Raw genomic sequence first — 25,152 nt, forward strand, 5'->3', positions numbered from 1 at the left:
ATTTATCCTGATGTTCATGAATGTGCCAAATCCCCATTCCATGCACAGGGAGACCTTGGGGGCTTTTCAGCCACCCTGGGAATGTTGTCATCTGGGCACCTGGTTTTCTGAGCACTGCAGCAAAAAGAGAATCTTTCTCCTGGGCCCACACTGGAATGGACCAGTGGACAAAGCCCAGGTGACTCGGACTGAGCAGCTGGAGGAGGTGAGCACTGGGCTCCTCCTGCATTACAAAGGTATGGATTCTCCAACCTTCCTCCTGGGAAGCCAAAGGGAAACAGTATTTTGGGGAGGTTAAGTTAGGGTGTGAAATCAAATCTTCTATGAGACAAGCTTCAGCCTCCTCTGAACCCCCCTACAGGTTTTGTATCACCTCCTTTCCTAGGGAAGACCACATCTAAACCTGAAAAAGCATTTTCCATGTGAGGCCAGCCTGGAGCTGCTTGTTTGTCAAAGATGTAGTCCCCAAAAGAAAAATAATGGAAATTACATGCATAATTTATTCTATTGTTTTGACATAGCATTTAATTGACAGTTCTGGTAAACTCATTACAGAAGCAACTTTTAGTAGCAATGGGCAAAAGACGACTTACACATCACTCCCAGGAGTTCCATGCTTCCAGCCTCCTAAAGGACCTTTCCTTCTCCGCCAGCACAAAGTTCAGGCAACACCATCAGCCTCACTTGAACTGATGAGATGCAGAAATGCCCACATCCCAGCGTGCTGAGCTATCCTGAGCTCAGGGAATGGAAAGGCACCGTGGTGCTTCTGTGCAAAGTCCATGTCCTCAAGGAGAGCTGAACTGATGTGACTTTTTAAAGGCTTCTTAGACAATCTGCTCAAGGCCATGTGGGAATAGAACAGGAAACTGAGCAGAACTCCTACCCACCAGCCACGCTGCAGGGCCAGGTTACTGATCACCCCCACACAGGTGCCTGCTTGTTTGTCTCTCAGCCATCTCCTGATCTCATCTGTAAGCACTGATAATCCACCTACTTGGAACATCATCTTCCCACATTTACACATTTACAGTGATCTCTGCTGCATTTCTGTTCCATCCATGATTACAAAAAATGATGATGAAAAAACAGCATTAGTAAAGCACACAGTGCTTTACCAATAGTTAGCAGTTAGTCAAAGAAACAAGAAAAATATCTGGACTGAAAATGTCGTAATGGGTAAAATGATCATTTTTGTGGTGTGCAGCAAGGGACCTTTCATGTGCACACACCAAAAGGCATTGCCATACCTCAAAAATCAGAATGCAGTTAAAACAGCTGAAACTTGCTAACATGAGTAAAAACATAGCAGAAAACAGAAATGCTGTACAGAGGTATAAATCCCTGAAGTGGTCTTGCTGGTTGAAAAAGAGGCTTTGTTATTTCCCACAGTGTGCAGTTCACATCCATAAAAGCCAAACAATAATTAATAAGAGAATCTAATCAAGTACCTTTCTAAGAGCCCTCCATTGCACTTCCTCCAGAGTGAAGGCATTCTGCACATCCAGGCTTAAAGGAGCAAAACAGTTGCTGCATTGCAGAACCCTGGATTTCCAGGGCCTGCCTGTTTGCTTGCTTACAAAAAGCAGTTTGTACTTTGCTGTTTTCTCCTGTGCATATTAATGCAAGCAATCCAGCTTTCACTGCCCTGCAGATCTGACACCTACCAGAGCAGCTATGTTCAATTTATCTTCCGTGGCTCTCTTTTAATTTCTCCCCTTCATCCCTTATTTATGTACTTTCCACTGAAACTGCAGCGTCCCCTTGTCGCCCTAATTCCTGGCTGTGCTGCCCTAAGTACCAACAGAATAGTTCTACTGCTGATCTCAAACACACCAAAATTACAGAGCTACAGAAGAAACAACAGGCTAGAACAAAAACTGGATACTCAGTACAGCTCCTATACATTCCCACCTAAAGCATGAAATCCATACAGTGCAACATAAAGAACAAGTGGGAAGAATCTCGGTTCTTTCATAGTTACAGCTTTTACAGAAGACTCTGCCATTTCCAGATTAATGTTTGTTGAAGCAAACAGCCTTTGCACCACCTCAAATCTTCCTCTGTCAGCAAGAGTGGCCACCAAAGGACTGCTCAGCGCCACGGTGCCATCAGCTGAAGCGATGTTAGGCTGTATTCATGAGAGAAAGCAAATGACAGAGACATTAAAACATTTTCCAAGCACTGCCATTCCTGCCATTGCACAGCTCAGTTCTTTCATACAAAACCACCAGAGAGCTGACAAGGCAGCAGCAAAAGGTCAAGATTCTCTTTACTATTAGCCCTGACAAGTACAACGTACTGATCCAGAACCAAAGCTCTGTGGCACGCTTTAAGGAGAAACATCTCTCCTACTGTGTCATTCCCTGAGTTCAACTTCTCTCACTGCACATCACACTTACCTATCACTTGGAGCAAACAGAACTCCCCTTGCCCCTTTGTTTTTAAAGGATTTTACTGCTGTTTTTGTAAGTGATTTTAAAAAGCTTTAGAAAATCACAGAATCATTGAATGTTTTGGGTTGGAAGGGACCTTAAAAGATCATTCAGTTCCAATCCCCGTGCCACAGGCAAAGACACTTTTCACTAGACCAGAATTATTCAAACCCCATCCAACCTGGCCTTGAACACTTCCAGGGATGGGGCACTGGAACAGTATCTCTGGGCAACCTGTTCCAGTGCCCCACTACCCTCATAGTAAAGAGTTTCTTCCAGTATCTGATCTGAGCCTACTCTCCTTCAGTTTGAATCCAGTCCCCCTTGTCCTGTCACTACATGCTCTTGTAAAAAGTCTCCACCTTTTTTGTAAGCTTCCTTCAGGTACTGGGAGGCTTACAAAAAAGATGTAAGCCTCCAAGTAACCCCAAAGCCTTCTCTTCTACAGGCTGAGCAAATCCAATTTTGTTCTTCTTTCCTCACAGGAGAGGTGCTCCATTATTCTAATGTCCTGCACTATTCCTTCAGCAGTTTCAATAAATGGCCTCAGAGTTTTGAGACTTCAGGGTTTGCCAAGGCTCAAACACTGTTCCTATCAAAGCGAAATTTCTGTTTCCCAAGGAGAGATGACCACTGTTGCTGAGACTTTAAAACAGTGAAACTATTAGAAAAATAAAACTGGAGCTTAAGTTACAATTTTCTTTTGCTCGCAAGCCATGAAATCTCCCAAATACAGCAATGTTCAGGAGTCAAGCATCCACCTGCAGTAAATTACGTGCTTTATTTGCCATGTCAGACTCTGACCTTGGCTAAGCACTGCCTACAGCCGAAATTCCCACCGGAGCTTGACATCTCCTCCTTTACTGGGGAGAAAATACGGCTGAGGACACAGCCACTCCTGTTGCTGTGCCCACTAGCCACAGTCCCACCTCCATTACTCACCAAAGAACACAAGGCTGGAACAACGTGAAGATCACAGCAGGCACGCAGCAGGACAAGCGTGTCATCAGGCAGCTCTGTGAAGGACACAGTCACAGGCAAAGATCATTTCCAGTGAACCCTGCAGCAGGCTGGCTGCTGCAACAGGAGTTTCATCAGGGAGCTAACAGGTCCTCCTCAGCTGGATGCTGGAAGAGACCGATCCAGCCCCTTCCTGCTGGCAGAATAGAATGGGATGGGCAAAGGGTCTGACTATTTCTGTCCTTGAGAAAAGGCCTGTAGAGAAGAAAACTTGTAGAGAAGTGGCTTTCCTCTCCATTATCCTTGCCTCCTCCCTAAGTATCTCTTCGGTGTTTAGCTGTGAGTCTACAGGCTGGATGAATGACTTGGACCTTGAATAAAAGAAGAACCTATGCTCCCAAAATCTATATGAGATGCTAACTTCTGCAAAGCACCATTTGAGAGGAATGGCACAGCTGAGACTGCCTTGGGGCTGGGAGATGGACTAACTGATCCCTGTGGTGCCCTTCAGCTCTGTAACTAAAAGGCTGTAATTCCTACCACAAGCAACAGGCATAAAACAGCTTTTGAATATAGATCCAGCTACACTTGCCTGGACTTTAGCAGCAGACATTATGTCCAAAGTCAGGTAATAATGCAACACACTCAATTAACTGTGCCCTGCTGTTAATGGCATCTGACAATTGCTACCACATCAGCAGGTTTCTGTTTTCTACTTCTTTTCTCTCTCCACAGATGAATTAAGCTCTCCCACCTGGGTCCTGTGCATATATGGATGCACACTGACATTTTGCTGCACAGTGCCACAATTTACACTGGACTTTGTTATCTTAATGTCAGGGAAATCTTTATATACAAGAGAGAAGAGCAAAATCTAGCGAAGTCTGTCTTGGACTTTGCAGGTAACTTTTAAGTAACACTGTGGTGCCAACTAGATTGTGAGGATGGCATTTGTTTGACATTTATGTTTAATCTCCTGTTTCAGCAGCTGCAACACAACCCTCTAATTGCAGTGTCTCTGTGTTAAACTCACTTTTGCTAAATTTAGTTTGCACTTGAACAATATATGCTGTTTGGAGGACAGGAGACAACACCTAATTTGTAATTCACAGCATTTAGGCGGGAAGGACTCTGGCATGCAATAAGTACAGAAATTAGCTTGCCAAACTGCAAATGCTCACACTCAGCAGAAGCAAAGTTGAGCAGTCTTGGGGGAATGTGTAATTTACACACAAAATCTGTCAGTGATTGAGGGCTGAATTTAATTCACAGCCAGGAATGCTAAGCATAGTATACCAAACTCATAAAAAGGGAACAGAACAATTTATGTTCGTGCAGCTCACCAACTGCTCAAAGAAAGCCATAAAAGCTCCAACATGGAAGGAGCTGCTGAAAGGAAAATAAAATTTAAAAAAGGGCTTTTTACAACATACCAGATATAGCACTGATAAGAAGGTGAGCAGCTGAGAAAAGTTCTTCATCCTGAGGCTGATATTTCTGTAACAACAGTTCACTCTGTAAACTGCACCCTAAGAGCTGCAAGAAGTCAAGGAGGTCTCTTTGTTGTTCAAGTTTTAACTCCTCCAGATCTGGCTTGTCTCCTGTGCAGATATCATCGAACTGAAAGAACAAGAATAAGCAAAACTTCTTGAAAAGAGAAAAATTCAGGCAAAACAGAATGCTAAGTACTATTCTGAAATTACTCTTAGGAAGCAATCCAAAGGTTCTTCATCTTACCATGTCCCCCAGGGCAGTCACCATTTCTTCATGGAGCAGGAGTTCACAAAGGGTTTTATATAAAGCTCTTTGCTTGCCTTCCGGAAGCTTCACAAAGGGCTGGAACTGGGTCTTCAACCGTGACAGATCTTTCTCAAGAAAGCAGCGGAAAATAAAGCTACATAAATGCCAGTAAAAACAGATAGCATTTTGCTACATGTTTTATAAGCTCATTTATCATCACACCTTGACATCCTGATTTCCACCAGCACAAGTTAAAATGCAAGGCTTGAACAGATCTGATTTTATTTCCTAAGCAGCAAAAGAAACCTCAATGCAAACATTAACAAAGGAGAAGAGCTACCAAGAATTAACATTTTGATGTATAGTATTTTTAATATTTTAAAAGTCAATACTTTAATGTTAACCAACTAACTATATATTAAGTCTCCCACTTCAAAGTTTATGTCCAGAGAATGTTCATTTATATGGCAAAATGAAGAGTACTCATTAAGTACAAGGGAGTGCTCTGCATTCATTTTCTCACAATTCAACAACGATACTGAAATTAAATCTTTTGTGACATAAAATTACCACTTTGCTAAAAAAAAATGAAGTTTTCAAATCAATAACGCCGACTAGAATGTTGGAATGGGTTTTTTTCCACGTTCCAAAACTGTGGGCATATAAGTGTTCTCAAATTTGTTTAAATTTTCCTTCATGTCACTCCAGTCAAGAAACATGCTCTGTTCAATGATGTCCTTTATAACTAAAAAATTACTTCACTGGGGAAAAAAAAAAGCCCAGCCACAGGCAGATATTTTGTTTATCTGATGCAATTTTAAGAATTTGTCTATATAAATAACAGAAAATAAAATGTATTTTCAAATCCTTTAGTAAAACCAATTTTTTTAGCTTTTTCATTTTTCAAGAGACAGCAGAGGTTAAATTATTTAAAGAAATCTCCGAGCCTTTTAAGCAAGAAAAGCAAATGGGTATGTCAAGCTAAAACAAAAAATAGAACAGTGGCATACCATTCTTTCCCAAGTGTTTTTATATATTGTTTCTTGAATATTGTTTTATTATTGTTTATTGAACAGCCATTAACCAAGGGTGAAATGTAGAGACAAGAGAGGTGATATTCATTAGCAGAACCAGCTGTAAGAACTCTACCAAGAACTGATGAAAAGCACAGTGTGCTCTGAGGCCTTGACTGGTTTTCCCTTTTTTCATTCCACCAGTAAAATTCCTGCTTCTTCTTTCCACATTCCTATAAATAAAAACTTGTACCTGGGCCATTATACCAATTTATAAACTTCCGTTTAAGCCACTTTTTGATTTTCTCAGTTTTAAAGCTTCTCAGAAAATAATGAGGCGAAGTGAAGGCAAGGGAGATGTCTATTTTTGAGACTTAACCTGTAACTGAGTACCTTTACTGAGAGTATTTTTCAAATCATGAGAAACTATTTCCAGTGACCCTTTCCAAACAAAACCATGTATCACCACTAAACTTGCAGAGGTTACCTGGAATGTAAAAGAGCTGTCATAAACGTCTGACTTTGTAAGATGATATTTATGACAGATGGATTCAGAATGTTCACAGCAAAGAGTCTCCACTGCATACACTTACTGCAAACTGATTTTTTATATTCTTTCAGTGCATTCCCCCAAGAGTTCCTGGTAAGAGCTATTAAAATGAACTAACAAGATTTCTTACTTACTATTGTACCAAATTATTTCTGCCTATCAGGTTATTTAATTCACTGTAATATAATCATGTAAAGCATTTCTGGTAATACCTTGTTTCAATATACTTATAGAAGCATCACTGGGAACGAGGTTTTTAGCCCCAGAGTACATCTCATTATCAACAGCATCTGGCTGATAGAGGAACGATGCACCACTGAATTGAACTGAATGGGGATAAGCTGAGCCTTCTGTGCCTTCTTTTTCAAAACCTCCTTGCTGTTCATCTAGCAGACAGAACTCTGTAATTAGAAATTCAATCAAAAACAATAATTAATAAAATACACAAGCAATTACTGAATGAGATGATAGCTTGTATTTTCTAGTGTTCTCGCATGTCATTTCTCCATGTCTTGTCTCTTCCAGATGGAGGGAATGACAGTGGTTGCTGTGCATGTGAATTATTGAGCATTCCTGCAGCCCTGATGTTTGGTACAGTGTGTACAGACAGAAGACCTGGGGTGCAGCTGCCTCCTACAGAATGTGACACCAGCTCCTGTGAACTAAATTAATATAGACAGAAAATAACATGAAAATAACACTGTAAACCAGAATGCTACATACAGGAGATGCAGGTAGGAATTCTTGATGTCGAATCACAGAATATGCTGAGTAGAAAGGAGCCCTCAAGGATCATGTCCAACTCCTGGCCCTGCCACAGCACCATTCCCAAGAATCACACTCTGTGCCTCAGAGTGCTGTCCAAATGCTTCTTTAGCTCTGTCAGGCTGGTTCTGTAACCCCTTTCCTGGGGAGCACATTCCAGTTTCCAACCACCACTGGGTTGTAGAGCCTTTTCCTGGTATCCAACCTAAACCTCCTCTTCCCCTCAGGAGGAAGCTGTAACTGCAGTGAGGTCTGCCCTCAGTCTCCTCCAGGCTGAACTGACCAAGTGACCTCAGCTGCTCCTCACAGGCTTCCCCTCAAGGCCCCTCTCCATTTTCCTGGCCCTCCTTTCCCTCTCTAACAGTTTAATGTCTTTCTTACACTGGGGCCCCCAGGACCTGAGGTGAGGCTGCCCCAGTGCAGAGCAGGACAATCCCCTCCCCTGCCCAGCTGGCCATGCTGTGCCTGATGCCCCCAGGGCAGGGTTGGCCCTCCTGGCTGCCAGGGCACTGCTGAGTCATGTTTAACTTGCCATCAACCAGGACCCCCAGATCCCTTTCCACAGCGCTGCTCTCCAGCTTCTCATTCCCCGGTCTGTACATTTTCTACCCACTAAGAAACGTGCTGTAATGCAGGCAACAGGATCCACTCATGAAGGAGACATATGAAAGTATTCTCTGAGATTTCTAAGAACTCTTGAGAGTCCTTTACAGAGCGTCTGTTGGTCACTGACAGACTCCTCTTTCTCAGCCAAGCAACAGGTCCATCCTCAAGGCCTCCAGGTAAGTGGACAACAGGAGACTTCTAAGAGTCTCCAAAGGACATCACCCAGGGATGCTCCCTAACAGAATCACTCTGCAACAACTGTCTCTCTTCATTAACTTCACAGAGCAAATTAAGTGCCCTTGCTGGATTGCCCCTTCTGCCTCATCTTTGTGACATGCACTGGCCAACCTCACCCCAACAGGACTGTCCTTGTCCTGCCATCCCAGTGTCCCCAGCCTGATGAAGTTCAGGGCTTCCTGGAAGGTACAGGGAGTCTTCATGAGAGTTATGCTGAGAAATCTGGAGTATCAAGTTCTGTGCTCATGTGTCCAACACTGTGCCCTATAGATGCAGAATACAGCCAAAGCCCTATGCATATGCTGATCCCCTTTTGCAAGGTTTGAGTGTGTAGCACCAGGGCACTCTGCAGCTGGTCTGAGGAGAACACAGGCAGGCTAGCAAGAGAAACTCAATTTTAAAGTAATACCTGATAGCATAGGGAAAAGAATGTAACTCATCAAGCACAGTGCTCACATGTACCAGGCACAAAACCTAAATATAACCTTTCTGCAGTTGTAAGAGTCTGTCTCACTAAATTAAGGACATTCAAAGCAGATGAGAAAGCATGGAGAGCACTCCATCAGCAAAAAGCTTTTTCAAAGGGAAAGCAGACAAAGAAATCCCTACCATAGAGAAAGAAAGATGACAGACCTTTATGCTTGCATAACCCTTCACGGAGAAGAAGGAGCTACAGAGGAGCAGAAAGCGATTAACACAAGCTAAGAACTTCCTGAAACAACAAGAGTCTGGACAGCAGGTGAGGCACCACAAGGCCAACTCAGTTATGTTACTGTCATTGAAAATAACAAGGCTTCCACATGAACCCTGAGGAGAAAGACTGTGCTAATAAACCGCCTCTCCTCCTGAGGCAAAATGATGCTAATAAGGGAAATCAAACTTTTCAGATGATGTTGTTAAATATTGTAATAGGACTCAATGCACAGGAAAACACAGGACTCAGAATTCTGTATTAAGAGGATTGTTAATTAATTCTGTATTGAATTCTACTATATTCATCGATGACAAACCTCCCACAGTGCAGTTAGAGCCTATTAGTTACTCAGAAATGTTAACAAAAATGCAAGAAAACCAGAGATGATCAATGAAAACAATCAAAGAGACTCCTTTATGTGGAAAAGTGGATATATTGGGACTGTTCAGTTTACAGACATTTAAGAAAAAGCAAACCACACACATATAGCAATGATCAGAACAAAGCAAATCAACTGGGTGCTTTTATATCTTCTGTTTTGTAAAGCAAGAACAAGAGGCATTTCAGTGCAACTTTAGAGACACAAAACTGCAAAGCTTTAAGCAGAAACAGCTTTTACACGGAGTAGAAAATTAGCCTGTAGAAATCAAACAGAATGATTACAGGAAAGCATGATGGCAAATGGACCAGAAAAGGATTAGATCCTTCTTTTTATAAAACTCATTTTATTTATTTATAAAAATGCACAAATATGACCAGTCACATTAGTCAGAACATTTAAAAGAAAATTTATATACCATTTTTCCTAACAGAATAACTCAGGTACTGGCAGTGGCAAAGAAAAACAAACAATAAAAATGCTTACATGGATCTTACTCCATAATTATCTGTGAAGACAATCCCATTAGGCTACACCTGCTACTGGTCACTTTCATTCTCACCAGAAAAGACTACATTAGTCCTTGGATTTAACTTCAAAGGCTATTTCTATTGCCATAAACAGACACTGATCCCTGCTGCTCAGACATTAACGAGTTGAAGTTTAGGCTCCACCATACTTATTCTCACTGGCAAAGACCTAATTTTGTTATCAGTTCCTCCCCTTTACCTTCTCAATGACACTCAGGTAAGGGAAAATAGCAAAAATTTGAAAAGAAAAGAAAAGGGGCAGGACATAGATTAAGATAAAACATGATACAAATTGTGTTAGTTTTGAAGCTTAAAAGATGTTAATACTAAACATAAAAAAAAAAAAGTGGAAAAAGAAGCAGAAGAGGCAAAAGAGCAGAGCAATACAGACCCATTACATACAGCATTAACAAGACCCATGTATTCTTAGCTAGCAGGACATCATAATTTCATGTAGAAATCATCTAAGTAGCCTATCAGCTATATAGCTATGTAGTCAGACAGCCTTAATTGCACCTCATTACTCTGAATTACAGTTCTATTATAACCATGACGTCAACATCCTCTGGTACTATCTCTGTGTTCAGTCTACATCAGAGCAATTCTACTTTTCAGAAACTTTTTACAGGTTACATAATATTTACTTCTATTCCTGAGCCTACAGACTTCCTTAATATCAGAAGGAATATGATTGAGAGTTAATCTTCTGCATTTCTCATCCAAGTAAAGCACATCCTGGATTCAAATCTCAACCGTACTACAATTATTTCTTCAATGTATCTCCTGTTTCTCTCCACATCAGCCCTTCCCAACTTCAGCTCTACTATCTGATTTTATTCCTCCTTGCATAACATTCCCTGAAAGCTCCTTTACATCTGTGAGTTTAAATGAGGATAGACAAGAAAGAAAAACCCAAGTGATTGTGCAGAGCAGAGATACAGCTCCCCCCCACAAGCCAATTTTAACATCTTTTTTTAACCTGAAAAATATTCGACCCGACATAAGTAAAGCATGACCAGAAAACATGACAAGGGCATTTCTGCAACCACTCTAAGGGCAATCTTTAAACGAAAGTGTAAGCTAGAAAAGTTTAAAATCCAGTCCTGTATGGATGATTCTGTTCTTAACATGACTGTTGTCTAAACATTCCTGGTTGATAGCTGATTTACATTCAGGTCACTCTCTGCAACAGGTGAAAGGAATAGCCCAGGCCAAGGGCCAGCTGGCTGGAAGCAAAATTGCAGCAAAAGACCTGGACAATAAATCCAAGAGGATCAGTAGCATGCCCCTGCAGTTATTGAAGTTTGCTCCCATATTTCCCCTAAAACAGAACAGCTGCATGCTGGGCTGTACTGACAAGACTGTAGCTGGTGGATTGATGGAACTGAATTTTCAATTTGGGAAAGTGCATTCAGAGTGCTGTGTCCAATTCTGGACTCTTGAGCACAAGCCCCATGTTCACAGACTGGAGCAATCTAGCAAACAGCAGGTATTAAGGAAAAAAAGTTCACCACCACAGTGGTCAAACATGGTAACAGGCTGCCCAGAGGAGTGATGGAATCCCTGTCCCTGAAGATAAATCAAAACTTAATGATAGACAAGGATATGAGCAATCTGATCTAACTCTGAATTTAGATCAAAGTTCAGCTGCAGAATCTCCTGTGGTTCCCTGAAACCTAAGTCATTCCGAGTTTTACAGAACATTCAAGCAAGTGAAAAAGCATTATTAAATCAGACTTTTAAAATTACTAAATCAACATTTCTAGCACAAATAACTATCAAGGGAAAAGACCCCATGCAACATAATCACCCTCATGCACAGGGGAAACATAAAAATCATTGTCTGACAAACAACTTTGTCCACAGCTGAACCGTGTGTCACAAAACCCAAGCTTTTCACTTACCAAATTGGCCATTCTGCTTTATAAACAGTTCAATTACACCATAGGCAATAGTGGTTGCAGGAGGAATTTCAAGGATCACGCTAGAATCCTTCACCAGACTTCCACTTTCACTTACTGAAACCTACAAGACAGATTTATTCACCATTTATCTGATTCAGCTACAGCATAGCTTAAGCATGTAATTAAGGTGGAAAATGAGAGGGAGAATATGCTTTATTCTCCATGATGTCTCATCAAAGCACACATTATACCTGGCATCTGAGAATGGAATTAGATGAAGAGTGAAGCAGAAACACAATGCCAAGGGCAGCTCTTACACTCTAAGCTACCCTCTTCTAGCACAAAGTAGGGCTCCAGGCACAGCTTTTGCTACACATGAAGCTCCATGTCACTAGGAAATGGGCACCCACTTCAGTGTCCTGCTTTGCCCAATTCTACTGTGACTTTTCTTTTGCCAAGCTGGAGGCTGGTACCAGAAAGGTGGCACTTGCAAAGAGGGTTGTTATACTGCAACTCCCGGATTCCTGCAACTGGAGACACATCGTACACAGAAGTGATTCATCTCCAGCATAAAAAAAAAATTTGCAGTGAATGAGTGTGTTTTGAGTTTGATAATTCCTTCTCAATTCATAGGCAATTTTTCAGATAGCCTCATAATGCAGTTAATCTCTACTCCCATGATCGAAAACAGTTTCCCAATAAATGTGAAAACTCAGTAGACACTGCAACCATTTGTGATGAACAATTTCTTGGCTTTTCAAATAAATCTGATTCAGCAATGCATTTTGCTATTCAACTTGCAATGAATTGTTTTAGGTTTGCTTCATGTTTTGCTGTAGGAAGGAATCCAGAGAGAAACAGAATCACAGTTTGATAGTATTGATGGAAACTACATTCCAGGCTCATCAAAAATAGAGCATCTATTGCCAGAAAGGCAGTGGAAAAAACATCTTACCATACAAAATTTTCACAACCAAGTACTGCAGGTACTGCAGTTTGTTCAGCACATTAAGAAAACACGAAAAATACTCTGACGTCCATTTGGAGAAATCATTTCCTCCCAGATAACGTGCAGATGTTCTATTCCCTGCAGATTTTGAGTAACTTTTACCTGTACTGTTTTTGCAGTGCACCCCATCACACCACCGACCTTTTCCTCTGTCTGGATACGTTCGGATATCGTACACCTCTGAGTTGTGATTATCTTTTCTCTCAAGATGCACAGCACTTCACGTTTTCTTTCTATCACTTGTTGCAGTAAACTACTGTTTAGATCTATTGTCCTGAAAAGGAAAATACACAATATAATTGTGAAAAAACAAAACAAAACAAAACAAAACAATAACCACATTTTCTTAATTGCTTGAAGAAGCTTTCATTGTAAAACTGACAATGGTTTCTGTAGGAGCAGCCTCCTCAAAATTATGATGTTTTCTTTTGTTATTTGGCAGCAGTAAATATCAGTATTCCACAGTAAGTCCTCACACACATATTGAATTCTTGATTCCCTAATCTGAGCAAAAATGGAAGTTGTCCAAATACTTTCTAAGCAAAGAAAAAGCAAGAGGGAACTAAAGGCAACTTTAAGCTTCCTGGGTAATACAAAACCAACCAGGTCAGGCTCTTGGACACTGGACTGAATCCTCTCCTACTGTGAGTTCGCACTGACATTACCATGGCCATGGCAGGGGGTGCTGGCTGGGGGACACAATCACAGCAATGCCTCAGTGCCAACCCTCACTGCTTGCTATGGATCTGTTTCAGTGCTCACTTAAACCCCAAAGAGGCTAAGGGGGATCAGCACTGACCAAGTATTTCAAAGGGCCAAATGAGAAAACACAGAAGATGTCATTGATTTTGAGACTGGGGATTACTGAAAAAATCCCATCTGCTTCAAAGTCCTGCGTTATTCATTGGTATAGACTCAAAATTTAAAATTGGTGACCAGGACTGACATAGTCGAAAGAAAAACTAACTCTGAGGGAGAGCTCAAAACTCTAGCCCAGGCACCAACTTAATAAACCATCCTTACTTCACAGCATGATTCAGCATCTGTTTAAACACTGCTGGAAATAATTCTAATGCTAGGTTCCTCTTAGAATGAGCAGAAGACAGAAAGTGAACTCCCAGAAACAACACAGAAGGTTTTTTTCGAAGAAAATATTACAAAATCCACTACCTTCTCTTCTGGGGTGTTAACAGATTTTCTGGTAACAGTTAAAGCAACTTCTTAATTGTACTTAATTGATTAAAATGTGTCAATTATATTACACTTTTGCAAAATTTTCACTGGAGGTCCTCAGACGAGATGTTATATTTTTTAAGAACAGGTAATCTCTAGCAAAACTGTTGGAAGATTAAAGGACTCCTATCCCTGACTCAAATTATTCAATCTTTTCTCCTCCCTTTTACTGTAAATGGCTATTCATGGAGCTAAATGGCAATTTCCCAAAAATGTGACAGAATGACATGTTTGACTCCAATTCATTTAAATCGAGATATCTCCACTTTTAATTAAAAAGTTTTAGATTTATTAGATTCCGGAGTTTTGAATTTATGCAGTCTGTATAAGTCTGAAGTCAGCTGGGGTTTTTATTGAATTAAAAATATCCTCAGGCAATTTTTGATCTTTGGAGAGTTACACGCTTATATGAAAGTTCAATCAGTTGGAATGAACTGTCTGAAAACCTTAAAGTTGATTGTTTAGACAAGGGAAAGAAAATACCTCTGAAGCAATGCAGCAGACACTAGAAAAGCATCCCCAAACATTCCTGATATTATTAATATAACTTTCCTTCCTTTGGTGCAAAGTCATGCTTTATGCTTGGAATGCAATGAACCTTAGGATTAAGCAAAAACTGAAGGAATGTCAGGCAACCACAAACATCACTGTTCTCAGAAGTGTCTGCCAAGCCAGAGCCATTAGTTACAGTCTATCAAGACTATCATATACTTCACAATAATTATTTATGCTTCTAAAGCTGTGTGCTACGCATCTTGGAAATACAAATTAATGCACTTAGTACTTGCAGTTTTAACATTTGGCCTAGGGAGCCACAGGGGAAAAAATACAGTGAAGAAGCACGAAAGAAATTTGCCATTTCTATCACATGTATTTTTTGACTGTTTAAGAGGACGACAAACTTGCCGAATATCCTCATAATTTGGAGGAAAAAACCCTCTCAAACAATCAAAGGTAGAAAAATACCTACTAAATAAAGATTTGCTATTTCTGAATAAGTGTTAATTGAAGAAGCATATAGAATATGACCTAACCCTATGCAAATGAATTACCAAAATAATTCAAGAGACTTTTTCTTCCATCTGCTTCTACAGTATTCTGCCTGAGGCAGGACTGGCTCAGACCTTGGCATGCTCCTGGCTCTGAGGTCCAGATGCAGAAGTAGCAACAGAGTGGTAGGGCAGAAGAGTCAGAAGACGTCGTTAACTTGCAGAGAGGGGCAGTGAACAAATCCTGGAGGCAACGCTGGAGGAGCTGCTGCAGCACTGAGGGTGACACTGACACACAGGGACAGAGCTCCCCGCCCCAAGCAGTGCCACCTGGGATCCCCTGCACAGAGCTGAATGTACACCAAAGACAGCCACTGCCACGGCTCCAGGGTTCAAACGACTTCAGTGGGATGCGTCCCATTGTAAAGCCGTCAGAAATGTTCTCCTCTGCCCAGGAAGTTTAGTGAGCTCCAAATTCAGAGCTTTCAAAAACAAAGCCTTACCCACAGCTACAGAAACCTTTTATTCTAAGATAGCAGAGTTAAGTGCTCTCCTCTAGACTTCTGGCACTGAACATCATAAACCAGAAATTTAGGGCTGCACGTGGGCACATCATGAGTTATTTACTGGGGCACAGCCTGTTGAAGGCAAAATATTCTGCAATTCAAACAGGAGATTACATGAGGTAAGCAAGTACCCAGCTTATCTAAATTATCATTGACAATAGTTATCAAGAGCAAACCACAAGGTTAAAGTCTGACAATCAGAGCAAGGCCTCCAGTATTGCAGGGCAATGGCCACTGAGTCTATGACTGTATTTTTGCAAGAACTGAACTTACTGGTCAGCACAACACTGAATGTAAGAATATACCTGAATAACACAAGATGGCCAAGTTAAATCCCTGAGAATACATGCATGCAAGGCACATGAATTGCATTGCATTTTTTTATTTTACAGGTCATTTTTCAGAGCTTTTACTTCTGTTCTACAACCACGGCTCTTACCATCTCTTTCCCTCTGTACTGTACAAGAGCCCTCACTAACCCTGTGCCATTTGTACTACATCACCATCACCTGTCCCACTCCAAGCAGCTGAGCTGAAGCACTCAAAAATAACACTACAGAAAATATAATGAGATGTGGGTTTGCCAAGTCCCATTGTCAACACACAGAGTATAAGCCTGTATAAATAAAAATTATTTAAAAGATACAAATTATGGGGGTTTGCTTGATTGATTGTTCTGCTTAAACAACCTTCCTGAGGTCAATGATTTTCTATGCTGGAAGCTTTTCAGGCAAAACATGTACATAAAATAATTTCTTTGAATTTTGGTCTCACTCCACATTTAACTAGATTAAGCACTTCTACTCTCCTATAATGCAAAAGACTTCTTTCAACTTCATTCAGTAGTTTTCTCCTCTCATTAGGAAAGCAGCAGACAATAGAGGCACAAAGGCAATTTGCTGCAGACTGAAGTCAAAAAAGAAGAGAGAAAGGAAGAAACTAAATAAAGACAAGAAAAAACAGACAGCACCTGGCAACATAGCAGGCTCTCACAGTTAAAGTAGAGAGCACGAGCCTGCTCTAAACTCCACTGCTGACACTGAGGAGTCTTTCCTTTAGGCACAAAACTCGACCTAATTTCCCACAAAGGAGAGGCCATAGGACCATTTTTCCATAAAATCCTGTCTAACTGTCTCAGTAACCCAGCCACAAATCCTCAAAGCAAGGTGCTTGTCAATTTCCTACAAATAGCAAGAAGAATGGGTAGTGCTGTGAGTACTCTCCATTCTCACATTGAAATCAGCTCTACTGCTCGTCTGCACAAATTTTCACTGGTCCAAACTACTTCCAAGTAAAAAACCTTTTCAATCCTGTACTGGGCAATGTCACATTAATACATCTCCTCTCCCAGCTGCAAAGACACAGGCAGCTCATGCTCACAACCTCTTCATTTATCATGTGCAATAGTCTAATGTCTTCCATACAAATATTGCTTGTTGCAAGTGAGAGCCTTCACCCAGCTTTGTTCCTGCTCTAACAGAGACCTCTAGATGAGCATCAGAGACTAAAATCTACCAGACCTCACTCTGCCATTTTCCATCCCAGCACAGATGCATATTTCTTTTGTTAATCCATTTCAAATATAACCTCTCTGACCTACTTCTTACAGAACACAGCAACTGCAACAGCTTATTGATCGCACTTCACTATTTTCCCTACAAAATAACCTGACACGTACTTCAATGAACATCTTTCCTAAGAATACCATAGATTCCTCAGACTGCAAGTGACAGGTAGTTTCTCTATTTTCTATCTGACATGCTCCTTATTTTTCAAGCCACAGGCACACACAATTGCTTTTATTCAATCCTGTCTCACAACACTTTGTGACTTCGTATTACCTCATGTAGCAGTTTATGGAGAAAACTGAATGGTTTTCTCATCATGCTCATAAATACTCAAGGAGTTTTAAACAATAAATCACAACACAAAATGGTTTGAATTTCCATTGTACTCAGATTAAGAATAAATACTTATTTTTGTCTCAGTATGGACAATAATATGCAATTTCATTAATTCAACTAAAGTGCAATGTGCAATACTATGAAAGTATCTTTCAGCCATGCCAGAGCATGCTGCTAAAAACACAACTCTTTTCCTAACATGCTCATCATAGAGTTAGGAATCCTTCACATGAATGGAAGTATGACAGGCAATCTTTTCTGCAGCTGATATGAACTGACTGACTGACTGCTATCACTGTCCTCTCAGATCTTATCTTTAAATCACCTTCCATGACTTTTAGTGAAATGGTAAAAACAAACAAGCAAACCTGTTAATATATGAGAAGTACAGAGATTTTAATATCTTCATAATCCTTTTTACTGGAGAGAAGAAGACACAAGAGCTGAGGATGGACAGTCATCCGATCTAACCTCTCTGCTTTAGCAGGGCCACCTAGAGCAGTCTGCCCAGGATCAAGTCTCCAAGGTGGGGAACTCCATAGCCTTCTCAGGCAACCTCACAGTGAAAAAGAGTTTCCTGATATTCAGACAAAGCTCCCTGAGTCTCAAATCGTGACTATTGCTTTCAGCTCTTTCTGGTCTCGGCACCACGGAAAAAGGGCTCATCCAGCCCATACTTCAGCTTCTCTAAGAGGAGACCTTATGGCAGACAGTACTGAAAAATAAAAGATGGAATGTACTCTCAAATCCATAGCAATCCAAGTGAGCTAAAGGCACAGAACTCTGCCCCAAATCATGTATGTATCAGTATGTTACATACTCTGTAAACTAGCAAGCACTGTGTAATACAAAATCAAAAATAACTTAAAGGGAAACATGCCAAGTTTGTGTACCTAAAACAATCATTTAACTTTATTTCATATACTGTATATTATGTTAATAGGTGTGCTCTGCATTTACAATGTCACTGCTTCTGCAAATCAGGAAGCATCTCATCCCACACCCTTCAGCTATCACCCTTTTTCAGAAAAATGAGCCAATGCAGCACCTGCAATCCAATTAAAAGATCAGTAGGATTCTCCTTCAGAAGGTTCACCTAAGAAGTGACAGGAAACCAATCTGCTGCCACTGAGTACTTTCAGCTTGCTCAACTCTGAAGACGCACATGACTTAGCTTAAAAGACACATCAGCTTTGACTTTTTAGAGTTTACTGCTACTAATCTGCAACTGTGACTTAATCAGCCTAATAGAAGAACATTTTAAAAATGCAACTTAAGTAGGTTATATATGTACAAATAATAAATGAAGCAATGATTGATCAAACAAGCACAACCACCACATGTCGTTAAATGACATCAAGAACATTTTGCTGCCTTGTATTTCACAAGGTCTGACAGGTAAACATGCTCCTTTAAATACTGTAATTCTTTGCATCCAAAAATCACTAACTTGTAGGCATCAGCACTCCTGAATTCCACATAATACGCATGAATGGGATGAAAGCTTGAAGCTCGGACACAATCAATCATAAATCATAGAATATTTATGAGCAAGTAAGTAGAATTTCTCCTATAAGGCATTGCCGACAATTTCCAATGAGCTTCTGCATTACACTGGGGAAAAAAAATAAAAATTCTGCTATCCTCATCATTTTCAGTGACCTGGCAGAAGGCAGACTGACTCAGTTCCAATTATACACTGTGCATCATAAGCTTTAATAAGCTATGAGCATCTTTTTTATGAACTAAGACCTAGTGCCTTGCATAAAGTGGCACAGACATCAACTGTGGTTACAGTTACACATAGATCAGCATAGAGCTACTGATTTTCAACACTCAAAAGAAAGTAACATATTTCTGAGTATTTAGTTACATAAAGGATGGTAACTTTAAGATAGGCTGATTTGCTGTGGGAGGATTCCTTTGGTGAACAGAGTAGGTAACTTCAAGTAAAAACTTACTAACCCTAAATCAAAGTAACTCTAGTTTGTTTCTCCATAGGACTCTATCTAGTGCTAGAAACAAGACTCTAAATCTTGACTGACACTATTTTCATGATACTAGATGCACGTTAATTTCACAGGCTTGGTATGCACATTTAGCCCAGTACTTTCTGCTTTTAATAAGGCATTTAGTACAAAGAGAGCAAGGTGCCTTATTAGAATAAATTTGTTGACTTGTGAATGCCCACAATAAAGAGAACACCAGTCATTTGTTCCCATGAAAATGGAGAATTGATTATTTCTAGAACACCAGTGTATCTAAAGCAAATTTACATTGCTTCTGACAGCTTCTGCACTGATAGCAAAACCTCTCATCTTTATCTTCAGAGCATCAGCAAAGGCTATTCAAATTCATTACAGCCCCTGCTAGAGATCTAGGGTACAATGCTGTCAGCAACGAGGCACCCTCATCTGCCATGAGTCACAACCTGCAATAGACAGTAGACCCCTGACTTGTCAGCTGGCTGCCAAACAGGCTTTGGCTCATTGCAACATGAAATAGATCCGATTTCAGAGTAGGACAGGAAGTGAGGGAGTGTTGTGCATCTTGTAAAATAAAGAATATGGTTCCCTTCAGTTAACACAGTGTATAACAGGAAGCAACAGATCTATATTTTGTTCAGGTAGTTGAATATGCCTTGACTATGCTTTGCTATTCCTTTAACTTCAAATAATACTTTCTAGCATGGTCACTCACATACACAAAATTCCAAAGTCTGCTTACAAGAACATTAGCAGTTCTGAATTCAATTTCCATATTCAATGCCTCAATAACACAGAGAACTAATTCTGTTTTTTTCCAGATTGTTACCTCAGCACAGTCCCCCAAAGAAGGGAGGATTTGGTTCTTGTCCCAGGTGATAATTCATGCAAAAACATAAAATGAAATTACAGAGAGATGTTTTTAAAACAAGGAAAGTCTGACTAATAAGATTGCAAAAAAAAAGGGAAATTTCATTTTTGTATATATGACTTATCATGAATATGAAAGCTTATAAGAAAAGCAATTTTCAAGCTGTGGCAACACTACAAAATCAATTGGTCGGTGATCACAGCTGGCCCAAATCTTTTCAGCTCAGTAATCTCTCCTGGCCACTACAACACCCACATTAGAAACATACCTGTCCTTGACATCTTTCATAAGCTGCTGCAAGTCAATCTCCTGCTTCCTCAGGTTTCCAAATGAGGACTGGTTTTCCACATAGCCCTTCCCTCCAGCTCCCAGGCTGATCTTCACAAATGATGCTTCAATACTTGCTTGAACAAAATCCTCAAACTTCCCCATATATTTTGCAAAGTCAGACTCCACAATCACTAGGAAAGCAATAACAGTAATTTCTGTGAAGTGCTGAAACTGCCCTTAAGTGATTGAAGAAATAGATACTTAAAGAAAATACGACAAGTTAGTGAAGGAACAATATGAAGAGATAAATAATGAAATTTACATCTCTACAACTCCTGCATCTGCTCTCTTCATCTTCTTTGCTCTACTATCTTTTGTATTTTGCCATTTTAGGAAAACATGAGGTGACTGAAGTGCTGAACTCAAGACACTATGAAATATTTATAAAGAACGATTGAAAGTTATTTCAGCTACAAAGAAAAAGACAAAGCAGACCTGCTTGTACAATGCTGCCAATATTTTGGCATTATTGTGACACATCTGATCATAGGGCTGTCCCAAAGCTCACCAAAAACCAAAGGAAAAATCTAACTGGTTTAAAACAACTCTGCATTTTATATACATAAAAAGCAGAGAACTGACTTAGAATCAGCTAATTTTCCAAGCCAGCCACAGTCCCTTTGGTTAGGGACTTATTATTTTCTTATATGGAATTGTATCTCTGGACATACAGGAATGTCTAGAAATACGGGATTCCATCTCAATCATCTTAAAACATGGGTGGGACTGCTACAGTTGGATGAAGAAAAAAGTACAAGGGTCAACCTTTTTTAACAGTCTCTTTGTGCAATATAAACAGAATGGGTGGTAAAACTCACTTGGCCTGGCCTGTAAGCATTCCCTGGGCTACTAACACCAACAAGATATTGTTTATTCACTGCTTTTGACCTGGAGCACACTACAGTTTCACACTACTATCACACACAACCCCCTATAATATTCTAGGGATATTCCTGTGGCTGCAAACAGCATTGTTCTTAAACAGTAGGACTGTACAGCCTTGAAAACCTTTAGCACTCAATTTAATACTCTACCCCGGCAAAACTTTCTTTTTTTTAACCAACATTTATTACTACCAGTTTTAGTGACATAAATGGTCAAGTGAGAAAAGATCCATTCATCTCATTCCCATGGATGGAGGATTCCTTTAGAGCACTCCTCTGAAAGGAGCCCTCTAATAACAATTATTGAAAATAATTGAAAATAATAACAAAACAGGTTAGCGATTGTACTGTTTTTATCTGCACTAATAGTGCTTACCCGGTTTTATTGGTTTGTCTTCAGTAAGCACATCACTCAGGGTGACTGACAAGAAATGATACTTGGGCTTCTGCCAGCACCAGAATCGCCTCTTCTTCGTAACTAAGCTCAAAAGCTGCAGCTTGTCTGACGCGTTCAAGTTGGAGACAGGGATCAAGTCACCTCCACTGTCAGTTTCTCTCACGAAATTCTTCGTTGCTTTTGCAAACATCGTGAGGGATCAACTAAAGGCTGAAAGAACACATCTGTTTTCAAACAACTACAGTAGGAAAGTATAAATATTTACACTGTCCTTTCAAGAAGTTCTTCACAGAATTGGTATTAAGGAAGGAACGCTGCAGTGTTTTCACCCTATCTTCTCCACTCTGAGCTGGGAAGGAGTTCAAATCACTTGTCCCACTGCAAGTTTTCTCAGTAATTAAAAAAAGAATTCTAGTTAAGAGGAACATTCACAGGTTGTTAATCTGTTAGGGAGGAAAAACTGACACATCTTACCTGAAATTCTATGAAAAAGCAGCTACTAATGAGCACCCCGTAGAGCCCAGCTTCGATGAGGAGAGCACTGGGGCAATGGCAGAGGATTTCTGCCTCCCCACAGGATCCTTCTTTTATTACCTTACTCCACATAAAGAGTAAGTTATAAGGCAATTAGGTATTACTCACACAAATTATCTTGGTCTTTTTAATAGGGAGTAAGCATATGGAGGAAAACAACAACTGTTCTAAAAAAAGCACCAAATATGTAAGCTGGAATATTTGTTACTAAGTTTTGTTTCTGAACTACACCCATGGAAAATTCCAATTAATTTTTTTATTTATGAACTCTTTTTTACCTTCAATGTTTTCCAATTTTCTATTTTTCATTTGCATAACTACAGCTAAATTGAACATATGTTATTTGCAACTGTTATTCATATCCCCTACACAACTATATCCATTATCTTACTGTTGCTTTGCAATGATTTTAATTAAAAATTACCAGCATTTATTATCTTTTATCTTATTATGTAAGCTTTTCCTTATCCCCAGGAATGTATTTTACTGTATTTACAAGGAATGTTTTCCAGCAAGGGAGACTGGCTAAAGTCACAGAAGAAATGGTAAAAATGACAATTCACGGAGCTAAACACACAATTCTAATAAATTAATATTTGATCTTTTCAAAGAATCTAATCTTTTGAGTTTTTCAACTCTGTTATCTGAGCTAATGATACCTCCAGAATTAAATGAGGGTTTTTTTTTAATCCAGCAGCATTCCTTTAGGTCCCTCAGCTGACACTGACTGGAAAGTTCAAGTAAGATCATAAAATGTCTCAGCTGGGCATCCACACTTTCATAATTACCTCTTGCTCCACACAGATCTTAGATTTGTCATTTACAAACACAGGCCAGAGTAAGATAGAGCAGACTTCAAACAAAAACCAATATTGCAGCGAGCACTCAGGATAATTGACAGAAAACAGAAACCTGAATACAGATTATTAGTGCTCGGACCACAGGCTCCATATTTTGGTGTTAGGAAAAAAAAAGCCATTTTGCAGATGCAAACTTATATTTTCATTAGTTTCTCCCAAGTATCATTTCAGATATTCCACACAGTATTTACTAATTAATGATGAGGTATTTACCTCCTCGTGAATCCTCTATGGCCTAGTCTGCATAACAAATAAAGGGTGTCTTCCAACAACACCTAAATCAGAAGGATTTGAGCAATGTCTAAGTGACATAACATTTTACTGAAGAGTCTTCTGGGGCTTTCATTGTAACTGCAGCTGCAGCAAACCCTGCAGCATCACCTCAGCTGTGGGTACTGGGAATATTTCCACTGACTTTCTTGTTTTCTGACTTTTTCCTAAACTGAACTCAGACTGATTTTTTGCATTCTTACATGTTTCCTCCTTAATTTCCCTGGTTTTAATCTCAGGGAGAACACTTTTAACAGAAAAAAAAGGAATGCAGATCCACTGCAGCAGCAAAGAAAGAAAACTCAAATAAAACTTCAAACCAAAATTAGTTTCCTTTATCCACAAGACTACTTTTGCAGGAGTCTAAAATTCTCACTGCCTGCATTAGCTGCCTCTGCTCAGCATAACCTTTTACAAACATTTTTGTACTCTACATGACTGCTCACTCACCCTGATCCCCTTGCCAGCTCACATGGACACAGTCTCTGGAAAAAAAAAAAAAAAAAAGAGGACATAAATTTCTGAGTTTATCATAAAACAAACTGAAAAATCAGGTCCTAGTATTTGGCATTCTAACAAACACACTAAATCCCATGAGAGGAACCACTGCACCAGGCTGTAAAACTTCCAATTCACAGTGTCTTGCCTTCACTCTCATCACCACTCTTGACTAGCAAAAGGAACACCCAGGCAAGAGGACAGAGCGCTTCTGAGGAGTAAAACTCACCAGGCAGGAGAGATAGGACAGTTTTCAGCCTCAAAATGATGGCAATGTCTCCCACACTTTGTTGTGCTGGCAATGTCTTTGCAGGGAGCATATTTTGCTGGTGTAGGTGTACCTGCAAATCGAGAATATTCTATCCAAATTCCTGCTTATTTCTCTTTGGATACAGGACCTTTAACACAAATCTGACAATACCTCCAAATACCTTGCTTCACTACTTCCCAGAACAAAGACACAGAGCAATTATGCCCCTAGCCAGCACCAGGGAGTTAATACAGCCACAAGGCTAAACGGCATCCTGACCAAATGGACACGGACTGGTTACAGACGCAGCATTAAGAAAACTCTGCCTTGGAAGCTCCTTCCTCTGGAAATTTTAATAGAGCTGTGCTTGGTCTGACAGAAATAAAAGGGATGGTATCAAGCTGGTAGGAAATGCCTGTCAGAGTGAATTCACTCTTGCAGACTGATAGGCATGAAAGCAGAATAGGAAGTAGGAGTACCTTCCTTGTCTACCAAAAAATCTAAAACTAGCCTGAACCCAGGCTACAGGAGGATTATTGGCAAGGATGAGATCAAATGAAGATAATGAAACCAATTTCACTGTTTACTCAAACAAATCTTATCCTGCTTCTTTCCTTCTCATCCTGCTTCTGTCCCACTCAGTATAGTGAGACATTAAATCCAAAGCAACATTTTATGAGCAAGTGTTTGCCTCTGTCAGTACAAAAGAAACCAAACAGTTGCCTGGTATTGTTTACATTCTGTATCTTTCACATAAAA

At 40.1% G+C, this 25,152-nt stretch overlaps 1 protein-coding gene across 3 annotated transcripts; it reads right to left on the reverse strand.

The window, feature by feature from the left end:
* Positions 1-486: 486 nt before the first annotated feature.
* Positions 487-24,460, reverse strand: GSDME (gasdermin E). Of its 3 annotated transcripts, none has more exons than XM_066318870.1 (10): positions 24,373-24,460; positions 21,961-22,191; positions 20,639-20,831; positions 12,925-13,096; positions 11,814-11,934; positions 6,911-7,099; positions 5,133-5,260; positions 4,829-5,015; positions 3,378-3,451; positions 487-2,131 (listed from the first exon to the last, which is right to left on the reverse strand). In XM_066318870.1, exons 2-10 carry the CDS (start codon positions 22,169-22,171, stop codon positions 1,901-1,903), a joined length of 1,506 nt encoding a protein of 501 aa, XP_066174967.1. In that variant the 5' UTR covers positions 22,172-22,191; positions 24,373-24,460; the 3' UTR covers positions 487-1,900. The 3 variants fall into 3 exon arrangements, with proteins under 3 accessions (XP_066174967.1, XP_066174973.1, XP_066174961.1); XM_066318876.1 differs by lacking the exon at positions 24,373-24,460 and adding an exon at positions 22,456-22,996 and having other exon boundaries at positions 12,964-13,096; XM_066318864.1 differs by lacking the exon at positions 24,373-24,460 and adding an exon at positions 22,456-22,996.
* Between the last annotated feature and the right edge of the window lie 692 nt (positions 24,461-25,152).

Source organism: Sylvia atricapilla, chromosome 1 (assembly GCF_009819655.1).
Source record: "Sylvia atricapilla isolate bSylAtr1 chromosome 1, bSylAtr1.pri, whole genome shotgun sequence".
Taxonomy (NCBI): Eukaryota; Metazoa; Chordata; class Aves; order Passeriformes; family Sylviidae; genus Sylvia; species Sylvia atricapilla.